Source organism: Crinia signifera, chromosome 5 (genome assembly GCF_055691185.1).
Source record: "Crinia signifera chromosome 5, ASM5569118v1, whole genome shotgun sequence".
Taxonomy (NCBI): domain Eukaryota; kingdom Metazoa; phylum Chordata; class Amphibia; order Anura; family Myobatrachidae; genus Crinia; species Crinia signifera.
This window is the reverse complement of record NC_139221.1, coordinates 34,862,772-34,874,752: the sequence shown is the minus strand read 5'-3', so window position 1 is coordinate 34,874,752 and position 11,981 is coordinate 34,862,772. Positions and strand designations below refer to the sequence as shown.

The 11,981-nt window shown below is 46.8% G+C and overlaps 1 protein-coding gene across 4 annotated transcripts in view; it reads right to left on the bottom strand.

The window, feature by feature from the left end:
• VPS13B (vacuolar protein sorting 13 homolog B) overlaps positions 1 to 11,981 on the bottom strand; it is a 790,826-nt gene that overhangs the window by 8,534 nt on the left and 770,311 nt on the right. For all 4 annotated transcript variants that reach the window (XM_083186988.1, XM_083186990.1, XM_083186987.1 and 1 more), the window contains exon 59: positions 6,325 to 6,501. In XM_083186988.1, the coding sequence (XP_083043114.1) occupies positions 6,325 to 6,501 (177 nt within the window). The remainder of the gene's footprint in view (positions 1 to 6,324; positions 6,502 to 11,981) is intronic.

The following is an 11,981-nucleotide window of genomic DNA, read 5'->3' as shown; positions in this document are numbered from 1 at the left end:
TGCTACTACAACCCCTCTACTCTCTTCATTACCACCACTCCCCTTCATAGGCTACCCAATAACTCAATAACTCCCCCCCCCCCCATGCTACCCAATTACCCCTTCTACTCCATTACTATCCCTGGATCACACAGACTCACTAAGATATTTTTCCATTTAAGCCAAGCTGTACTAACGTGCACAATATGGGAGGGCAGATGTACTAGGCATCGGAGGGCAGATGTACTAGGCATCGGAGGGCAGATGTACTAGGCATCGGAGGGCAGATGAACTAGGCATCGGAGGGCAGATGTACTAGGCATCGGAGGGCAGATGTACTAGGCATCGGAGGGCAGATGCACTAGGCATCGGAGGGCAGATGAACTAGGCATCGGAGGGCAGATGCACTAGGCATCGGAGGGCAGATGAACTAGGCATCGGAGGGCAGATGCACTAGGCATCGGAGGGCAGATGCACTAGGCATCGGAGGGCAGATGCACTAGGCATCGGAGGGCAGATGCACTAGGCATCGGAGGGCAGATGCACTAGGCATCGGAGGGCAGATGCACTAGGCATCGGAGGGCAGATGCACTAGGCATCGGAGGGCAGATGCACTAGGCATCGGAGGGCAGATGAACTAGGCATCGGAGGGCAGATGTACTAGGCATCGGAGGGCAGATGTACTAGGCATCGGAGGGCAGATGTACTAGGCATCGGAGGGCAGATGAACTAGGCATCGGAGGGCAGATGAACTAGGCATCGGAGGGCAGATGTACTAGGCATCGGAGGGCAGATGTACTAGGCATCGGAGGGCAGATGTACTAGGCATCGGAGGGCAGATGTACTAGGCATCGGAGGGCAGATGTACTAGGCATCGGAGGGCAGATGTACTAGGCATCGGAGGGCAGATGTACTAGGCATCGGAGGGCAGATGTACTAGGCATCGGAGGGCAGATGTACTAGGCATCGGAGGGCAGATGTACTAGGCATCGGAGGGCAGATGTACTAGGCATCGGAGGGCAGATGTACTAGGCATCGGAGAGAAATAAAGTACCATCTCCTTTATCAGATGCAGCCTGTAACATGGCCATTAGAAGCTGACTGGATAGTACTTTGTCTCTCTCCAAGGATTAGTTCATACAAGGATTTGTACTATACTGTGAGCAGGGCCCTCCTGCCTGCCTATACCAAGACGTGTTTCCCAATGATAACGTTCCCCAGTACAGTATATGCTGTTTTAGTGTCAGTAACTATAATAGGCCTGCTCGCTGCCACACCTTTACTATGTCCAATTACCTCCCCTCTGTTCTGTAACCACCCATCTACTCTTCCCAATTTACCACTCTCTACATAATTACAACTCTTCTGTATTACTGCCACCACTGTTCTCTATAGTCTAGCCCACAGGTTCTCAAACTCGGTCCTCAGAGCATTTTTGCAGGTCTCCTCACAAGTAATACAATTAGCTCCATCTGTGGATCTTTTAAAATGTGTCAATGAGTAATGAATGCACCTGTGCACCTGTCGGGGTGACCTGGAAAACATAAGCTGTGTGGGGTCTTGAGGACCGCGTTTGAGAACCCCTGGTCTACCCAAATACTACCCCTCTACCAGGGGCATAACTAGACATTCGCAGGCCCCATAGCAAAAGTTTGTAAGGGCCCCTAAATACCAAATATTGGCGATAAATGTATATAGAAAATATAACTTGTACAGTAAAGATGGGCCCCCTTCAGCTCTGGACTCCATAGCAGCTGCACCCCTTGCACCTATGGTAGTTACGCCTTTGCCCTCTACAATAACCTAATTACCACCACTGTACTATACCCAACTACCACTCTCTATGCTACTACAACCCCTCTACTCTCTTCATTACCACCACTCCCCTTCATAGGCTACCCAATAACTCAATAACTCCCCCCCCCCCCCCCATGCTACCCAATTACCCCTTCTACTCCATTACTATCCCTGGATCACACAGACTCACTAAGATATTTTTCCATTTAAGCCAAGCTGTACTAACGTGCACAATATGGGAGGGCAGATGTACTAGGCATCGGAGGGCAGATGTGCTAGGCATCGGAGGGCAGATGTGCTAGGCATCGGAGGGCAGATGTGCTAGGCATCGGAGGGCAGATGTGCTAGGCATCGGAGGGCAGATGAACTAGGCATCAGAGGGCAGATGCACTAGGCATCGGAGGGCAGATGCACTAGGCATCGGAGGGCAGATGCACTAGGCATCGGAGGGCAGATGCACTAGGCATCGGAGGGCAGATGCACTAGGCATCGGAGGGCAGATGCACTAGGCATCGGAGGGCAGATGCACTAGGCATCGGAGGGCAGATGCACTAGGCATCGGAGGGCAGATGCACTAGGCATCGGAGGGCAGATGCACTAGGCATCGGAGGGCAGATGCACTAGGCATCGGAGGGCAGATGCACTAGGCATCGGAGGGCAGATGCACTAGGCATCGGAGGGCAGATGCACTAGGCATCGGAGGGCAGATGCACTAGGCATCGGAGGGCAGATGCACTAGGCATCGGAGGGCAGATGCACTAGGCATCGGAGGGCAGATGCACTAGGCATCGGAGGGCAGATGCACTAGGCATCGGAGGGCAGATGCACTAGGCATCGGAGGGCAGATGCACTAGGCATCGGAGGGCAGATGAACTAGGCATCGGAGGGCAGATGCACTAGGCATCGGAGGGCAGATGCACTAGGCATCGGAGGGCAGATGAACTAGGCATCGGAGGGCAGATGAACAAGGCATCGGAGGGCAGATGCACTAGGCATCGGAGGGCAGATGTACTAGGCATCGGAGGGCAGATGTACTAGGCATCGGAGGGCAGATGTTCTAGGCATCGGAGAGAAATAAAGTACCATCTCCTTTATCAGATGCAGCCTGTAACACGGCCGTTAGAAGCTGACTGGATAGTACTTTGTCTCTCTCCAAGGCTTAGTTCATACAAGGATTTGTACTATACTGTGAGCAGGGCCCTCCTGCCTGCCTATACCAAGACGTGTTTCCCAATGATAACGTTCCCCAGTACAGTATATGCTGTTTTAGTGTCAGTAACTATAATAGGCCTGCTCGCTGTCACCGCGCGCCCACCGCATTGGATATACCCCTTACAGCTTATCTCTACCCTCATTTGCTGTTCCCCAGATCTCCATATTTGTCTTTCTATGTTTCCCCCCCAAAAAAACGAACCGTAACAAATATGGTCTACTATATTGTAAGGGGGACCTGGAGCGCCTTAATAATGGAATGCGGTCGGTGGGTCAACAGTCATTAGGTTGACCCATGAAAAAGATCAACATGGTCAAAATGTCAATATGGCTTTTTCGTGTTTTTTTTTTCTCTCCCCAAAAAAGGACTTCATACTTTACCATCCCAGTGGATGTGGAGGGGAAATCCATGTCCATCCATGACCTTCATAAACATAGACAACCAAAAAACTCATGTCGAACCTTTTGTATGGCAACCTTTTGACCATGTCGACCTAATGCGGCCATCCTAATGACTGTCGACCTACCGATCCTACTCCTCATTCACTGACCTGCGTATAACATCCTAGACCTGCCCTCTATATTGTTCCCCCTCCAGTGGGGTATGGGTCATAGGGTCGACAGAATGATGGTCCACATACATTAGGTTGACCACTAAACATCGACAGGGTCAGAAGGTTGACACAAGCATTAGGTCAACAATAGGAAGTTCGACAGCCAGAAGGGCCCACATGATTTTTTTTCCATGTCTATGTCGACGTAAGTCGATACGGACAGCCTGTCAGTGTTCGCGCACACCATTCTATTCTCCCTCCATGTCCTAGCGGATGGTAGGGTATGAAATGCCTCCTGTTCTTGAAAAAAAAATGTGAAAAACTCTACCTTCCCATTGTCAACCTAATGCTTGTGTCCACCTTTATCGATTGACCTAATGTATGTCGACCTTCACACTCTCGAACAAGCAACCGCACCCCCTCCAGTGGCCAGTCCACCAGCGAGTGACAGGGCCACACCGATGCCGTAGCACGCGATACGTCGCACACATGCCGGCCAGCTTTGTACAAAGCGCAGTAGATGAATGAAGAGAACATTAGAATGATGTCATTTCTTTGGAAGCCGGGTCTGCAGCTTGTAGCTAATTCCTTAAACATTATAATGCAATGGCAGAGCACTTAACCCTCGTGATCTTGCATTAGCTAAAACCCCCAAAAATTAATGTCTGAAAGCAAACCTTATATTAGCAATTAGTGGAAACCCAATACCCTTGAGAGCCGTCCATCTCTGAACGGTATCACACACATCGTTTACAAGTTCCACAGAAGAAAGAACCGAGGCTGAATTTAACGTCCTCCCTTAGAAAATAAAAATCTTCTCTATACATGTCACGGATGGTAAAACTGAAAAAAAAAAAAAATCTGTTTGCCTAGATACGGTATTTATAGTGAAGTTACTTAATCCAGCTGTTAAACACTGATACATATAGGTTTACGAGGTTTCCGGAGACATGTGCTTTTGGGGATGTTGCAGCCAGTGCCAGCGCGCACAGGGCGAATGTTTAAACAGATCTCAATGAGAGAACCGGAGCGGGGAAGAAGATACAACATGTGCGCATTCTGATGGCTTGTAAAGGTTTAATAAATGAGGCATGGTCATTAGACCAAGAATTAGTGGTTTGTAAAACCTTCAGCGATACTATAAAACGCTTTTACGGGGGACATGAATCTCCAGGAAAACCAGAGCGGGAGACTGTGTTCTGCTGGGATGGGAATGAGTGCAGCCTGGTTTTTCCACTGCAAAATATACATCCCACTTCGTAAAGTTTTAAATGGGGAGAAAGAGGGGAAAAAAAGCTACATTGGCTGATGGATTTCAGTGTGCATTAGGTCCGCTCAAGAGCAGCAGCTTGAAATGTAATAGGCCTTAGAATTCGCCATGTTCTACTCCCTAATTCCATTATTGCTGGAATTATATCACTTACCATCAGACTTTATTGCATCATTATATTGTGTTATCACTACTTTTTATGTGGTCACTTGGAATGAAACTAGGCAAACTGAAAAAGCTACTTGGTCTATTTTCTTAAAAGGGATTTTATATATATATATATATATGTATGTGGCTAACTACTCCTCACCTCTATGAGTGGAGTACCATTACTGACCACGAAAGGCCACTCAAAAGACCCAATTACTCCTTAACAGAAAGTGAAACCAATTTTTGCAGGGACTCTGTTTCAAACGTGTTGGATATAGAGAGAGAGAGCCGTGAAGACAGATTGGAGTTAGGAGCAGAAAGTGAAAGTACTTTGCAGAAGCCGTAATTTAGACAAACCTTTAACTAGTAGTTTAATAATTACGAACTTTAAAGAGGCCAATTAGAAGCTATGTATTGGCGGTGCTGGAGATGTGCCGCGGTTATGGCGTTTGCATGCATCGGCCATTTTACCTTGAAGCCCCCTAGGCAATGTAAGACCGCCATATGTATGGGATTTGTTCCCGCTTACAATGCATCTAACTGAACTGACCCCTAAATGTAACTACTCTGCCAATTTGTTTTCATTAGGTTACAGTTTGGGTGGTATTTATAAACACAGAGTTATCTAAAGGGAGAGGGGACCTGCTCACACGAACTTACACTTTAAAGGCGAGATATAGCAAATCATGGAGAGAGAAAGTGGAAAAAATAAAGCTCTAGCCAATCGGCTCCTAACGGCCATTTTTCAACCAACGGCTGTAACATGGCAATCAGGAGCTGATTGGTTGGAACTTTATCTCCATTCACTTTGGGCCATATTCAATGTGGCCGGCGAGGTGGTTAAACGGCGAGAATCGCCAAAAACAAGCAACCTTCGCTGTTTAACCCCTGCCCCGGCCGTCAAACTATTCAACATTCCGGCGGAATGCTCGCTGTCAGAGGACAGTGAGGATTTTACCAAATGGCAAGGTTCGCAGCTAATGCAGGAAGCCCGCTGCATTTAGCCGCAAGCCTCAATGTTTTGGGGCCGCACACACTGTTTACACAGTTCCACTGTTTCTGTAAAAACCCAGCTAGGTGGAAATGGTGGGTGCAGGGGGTCCGTTGAATACTCGCTGTCACAGCTCGCAAAAAGGCATTGAATACTGCCCATAATCTCTCTTCAAACTCATTAAATGGACCCCTATATCTTTCCAAGCATTGAAAATCTCTCCCTAACGAACATGACAGAAATGAGACTTAAGGCAAAAATGCTTGTTCTGTACAGCGGACCAGTCAGATATAGATCCCAAACAATACCTTGGTGTCCGTGTACTAATGAACATAACCGCAGTTTGTCCATTGTAATGACCAGATGCTTACCGTAGCCCGTCTGTGACACCAGCTCTGCCGCTCCTCCGATAGGCTTGGTGAAGACCCCGACAATCCCTTTCCCCACACCGGAGATAACGCCTTTGGCCTTGTTCCCAGCGGAAGCTTGGGCCTCCAATGTTCTCTGAAAGTTCTGCATGGGCTGGTCTACGATGCCAGCAATGGCGCCTGCAACAGAGACACATTAGATAAGGGGGACTAATGATAATCCAGTAGAAAACATTTAAAATAAAATGTGTGATTGTGCTGGCATAAACTCTACTTCAGAACAACCCCACCTGGGTTTACAGCTCTGTTTTCTTGAAGCATCTACAACCCCGGTCGTCCAATTAGCCGGTTTACCTCCATCTACTGCTCCGTGAGCACTTGCAGTAACTCCGGGCTGATTAATGATCTATTCCCTAACGGACTGCTAGAAACGTCCATGTCGGGAAAATTAAATTTTTCATCATTTTGTAAACCATCCGTTAAGTTACGGAATAGTAACTGCACCCAGCCAATACATGACATATATATATTTTCTACTCCTGCCTTTAAAGCCTCTTGTTTAAAAACCAATAGACCTCATGAAATATGATCATGTTGAGCTAGGGACTGAAACACTTAATTTCTTTGGAGTGAATGAGAGAATATTAACTTTACCATGGGACGCAGTCGTATTGAGCGATTTTAATGATATTGCTTTTTTTTTCTAGTCTTCTCATTTTCCCTCAGATATTTTGGAGAAACGGAGATTTAAAAGGCTTTTGTGGAAGAAGGTGACATTCAAAAATCTGTCACGGGCACAGCCAGGTCTGCTATCTCCAATAACACGAAATAGCTCTCCTCGTGCATCATGGCTTCAGACCTCAATGGGGAATCTACGGCCTCTATTTGCTTTGGAGCGTATATATGTGGGGGCTTCAGAAAGATGGCTGGAAAGGGGATATTTCTCACGGTCTTGTCTCCTCTGTCACTCATCGCTGAACAAAGCTCAGGGTTGTCGGTTAAGGTTTTATACCTTTTTTACGTATTGCTTAATATTAAAAACAATGCATTGTGTTAATGGGAGCTCCGGGCCCAAACTGACCCATGGGGCAGATAAATGAATATTAAGTAGACTGTTTTGCTTTGTCCTGGCTTCACATCGAGGTCGGAACAATGAGGCGTATGGTGCATCCAGCCAAAGTGTAATGTAAGCTTTCACACATCAAGTCCCTCTAGTGTTAGGAGTAGAACATTGTAAAGTAAAACGTACAGATGACCAGGGCACATTTAAAGGGGACAGATTGAGTTGCGGGTGAGGCCTGCTGTGCTGTTGGATTGCCAGCAAAATCTCCCCCCGGATTCACTCTGAAATTGCTTTGTTTGGTTTGCAGCCTGTTAGGTGTACAGAGCTATATACAATATCTGAGCTACTGCACCATTATGTGCCGCAGACTAGATAGCAGGCATCACCTGTACTGTGGCAGGGACAGAATACTTCCACATGAAGGTAATAAGGAGGATCTGGTCCAGGATTTAGAGCAGCAGCAGCAGGAAAACTGATGTGATCAGGGTTAGGCTGATTAGCAGCACCTGTGCTTTCATGATATAAGTGTTTCTAGGGCAGGAGGTGATAGGCCGGGGGTGTTGGATACGGGAGGGACCTCTGGAACATACTAAGGACTTTGTACTATGCTGTGACATCTGTATGCCGCAATGCTGTAACCACGCTTGCCTATGCTGTGTACCTGCTACATAATAAAGACCAAGACTTCATCTTATCCAGTGTATAAGATTCCTTGTCACTATACTGTATATATATATATATATATATATGAGGTGAAGTACCGCCGCTGACCATTAGAGGCTACGCGACAGACCAATTACTCCTTTGTGTGCTTAAAGATGTCATAACAGAAAGGGGCACCATGAAAAAAATTCTGATATCTAGGGTGGCGTGATTTAAAATGGTTTGGGAAAGCAATTTTTGCAGGGACACAGAGGGAGCTGTTGATCATCGGTTTCATTGGCGTACCACTTGCACCGGAGACCTGTTTATATGTGCGCATAAAACCAACTACATAAGACTGTACACGTGTGATGCCTGTGCTCCCGCAGCCAGTGTGTCCCCTTTCTGTGATGACATAATAAAAACATTAACGAGGTTCCAGGAAGCAGAATGTTAAGTGAAAAATAGCAAAAGCGTTACTATTAAATATCGGAGTCGTCCAAAGTGGTGTATTCCCTTCTGCCGACGTGCACATTCCTGTGATGGCGTGCAGCAATACAAGCTGTTGCCTGAAGCATCTGCATTTCCCAAAAAATCGGAAGGGGGCGAGCAGCTGTGTATACAACTGGCAGCGGGATTGGCGTAAAGGTACACACTGCTCATATTGTGTTGGCAAATGAACCCCCTATAGTCCGAAAAGTATAATGAGGCAATTTGCATTTATTTCCCAGCTGAATCAAGTTTTTTTTATTATTATTATTGTACAGTCTTGGGAAAGGGGGGGGGGGGGGGGGGAACAGCATCATTGTTACAATAAAGTACAACGGCTAATTCAAGCACTAGGTGCCCGCCATGTTTTATAGTAGTGAATAGGAAATGGGACACGGGCTATTCCCTTTCCTAATCCTGCATACATGTAAAATAAGATCACCACCTCACAAGCAGATAGGTCATAATTTATGATCCCGATACCACCGGAGTTAGTAGAGTAGTTGTGGACTGTTCCGTAGGTACTCATCTAACAATCACAAGATCCATCCACAAAATTGACTTGATTTATATGACATTATAAATGGGGGATATTTTCTTTCTTACGGAAAATAAAACATTATCGCAGAAAGGCTGGGAGGGTCTCGGAAATTGGGTAAACCCCCAGAAAGGTACGCAAGCCTCCCAGAATCTGGGCAGCCTCCCTGCACAATGTCTGAAATACCGGCATTGCATGGTGGGGGCGTGGCCATGAGGACCCGATTGCGTTGGTCACCCCCCACATTCAGCCTTCACCAGCCTCCCAGCCCCTACTCCGTCCTGTCAGTGGCCCCGCCCCCATGCCTGACTGAACTGGATGCCCTATCCCGGAGAGGGCAGCCACAAAGTAGGCAACCCTGTATAACTGCTTTTCCTCCCTAGGATAAATAATTATTAACCCTTTGCAGTCCAAATTGTTTATTTGCAATTCAAACAGTCTGGTTTAAATGTTTCAATTAATTGTAATTTTATTTATTTTTTTTATGCAAAAATGGTCTACACTGAACGTTGAACGATGTTTATGTTCTTATTTTAAAGTGGCTCAGCACTGGATCTGCTGCTAGCGCTAGGGCTGTTGAGCCTGACTAGACGTTGGACCTGAAAGGGTTAAGGGACATACAAACGGGGCGATTTCAGCCCATTTTCTAAGTGATCAGACTAGGTCGCTTAGAATATGACCATACATCGCTTCGTGTGTAGGGGCCATAGCGATAGCAATGTGCGTCCCCGCCCAGCGATTAATATCCAGCATGCTGGATAAATCTAGTAAGCGCCGGTAATCGCGTCTCACAGGAGAACACTGGCCCCAACAGATTGCTCAGATCGCGCAGCACAGTCGTCCCGTGTGTAGGCCTTATAAGCGCTAGGACTAGATCGCTTAGAAATGGAGCACTGATCTCTCTCCGTGTTTATGCCCCGCAGTGATGCTTGCGCTGGCTTTCCTGCTAGATCGCGGGGCTTTGCCTATAAACAAGAGGGAAATCCCCGCTCAGTATGGAAGACGGGTCGCTCCGTGCATACGGGGCTTCAGACTACCAAAGAATAACATCCAACTGATACAGAAATAAGTAACTTGGTCCTATCGCACCGGGGATGTTCATGGAAAGCTGCCTTAGGCAAATAGGACGGCATGATGAGACTTGTAGTTCCACAGCTACTGCCGCCATGTCACAAGTTGCCTATCTCTGGTGTAGAATAACAAAAATGTGACTGATGAAAGTAGGATAAAAATAAAATAAGACAATGCTCCTGCCAATATAGACGTACAGTAACACAGATGTAATGAAATGTTCATAAACAGAGGTTTGGTCCATGATTATTATATCCAGGGCCAAGGACGGCGCTGAGTGAGCTGCTCTCAACCGGCCCAGTGTCAGGATGCCGGGAGGGTGCGGGTCGCTGGCTGGAGGACGGCGCCAGGTGAGCTGCTGCTGCTGCTGCACCCGGCGCCGTCCTCCCTGCCTCAATCAGACATCTTTTCAAATTGGATTGAGACTGCCGGAAACAGGGGCAAAACCTGTCAAATTTGGCTGCATTTCCGTCAAAAGAAGGTGGATTCACAGCTACTCTGGCATTCCACCTGGTTTCTCTGACTTGTCAAGAAAACCCCCCACAACTGATTAGGTCGGAACCCCTTCCATCAGTTGAAAACTGACGTCTTTCCGACAAGACAGCAGTTTCGATTGTAATTGAATTTACCCCATGTGTGCAATGGGATACTGTATATCCCAAATGACAGCAGCTTATCACAATGCTGGAAATGTACAGCAGCACCACAGATGCCTAACACAATCCCCCATAGAATAACTACAGTATGTGGGATCACACCCGGTGTCCTTCTAATTGGAATAGAACATGGCTCCTACCATCTAGGACCAGAGAGGTCACTGCACTGTGAGGAGACAGACAGTAACCTCACCAGATCCTCGGAATGGAATCCCAGTCATTATCACATGATACAACCCCCGTCATTGGATGCTAGCACATAAATGACTTCCAGAACTTCTGGCCCAGCATATAACAATCCACCCCTTCCCTCTGGGGACCCTTCTCTGAGGTCTGTGGGTTGCAATTTCAGGACCACAGATTAGGAAAGCCTACGAATCCTTACAGAGTCATCTCCTGCGACATCTCGCCACGGAATGTCTATGGTCCCTTTCATCTTCCACCGAGAAGATCACGGAACGGGGCTCATGAAAGACCACAGCCCGAAATTTAGCTTGTGTCATGTAAAGTGCAACAAGACACAGTACATGTGTACACGGCGTGCGTGCCTCCATGCACCAATACAGTCACGCAGCCAACACCAACAAAGAGCACACCACAAACGAGCAGAACTGAAGAGAAATGCTTTTGAAAGCTAATTAAGACCCACAATTTTAATTCTAGAAAATCAGTCAGTACCATGACACTGCTGACACATAATAAATCCAGAGCACTAACGAGTCATGCTTATAACTAAATCCTTACATCTATGGCCGTAAACTTATTTTCATTCTGGCCTGGCTTTGGGGAAACGCCAATGTAGTGATGGGCGCCAGAGATACGGGAACAACAATTCTATTCAGCCTGCAGTAAATTAAGTTTCCGATTGTCAAGTAGATGTTTCGATCTGCTGTCCAACAAAAATTCTGAGTCATTTCTATTACCAGTGCTAGATATTTATTGAATGCAAGTTGGCCATAATTGGTCCATTTGGATTGGTACCAGTAAACATCAGGGCATACGTGTGTTCCAGCCTTGGTGCAAAATAGCCCGTAATTCCATCTACTCGCCCCTCTCTGAACTTTACAAATGTGGTACAGATCCCAGTTACAATCAGGGAACAATTTTGCAGTTTTAGGTTTGGTACCAGCACAGGGGAAAAGTGATTCAGCTCCGCAAACTGACATGTATTCAACTTTGTATAAGCCCCATAATTCTAAGC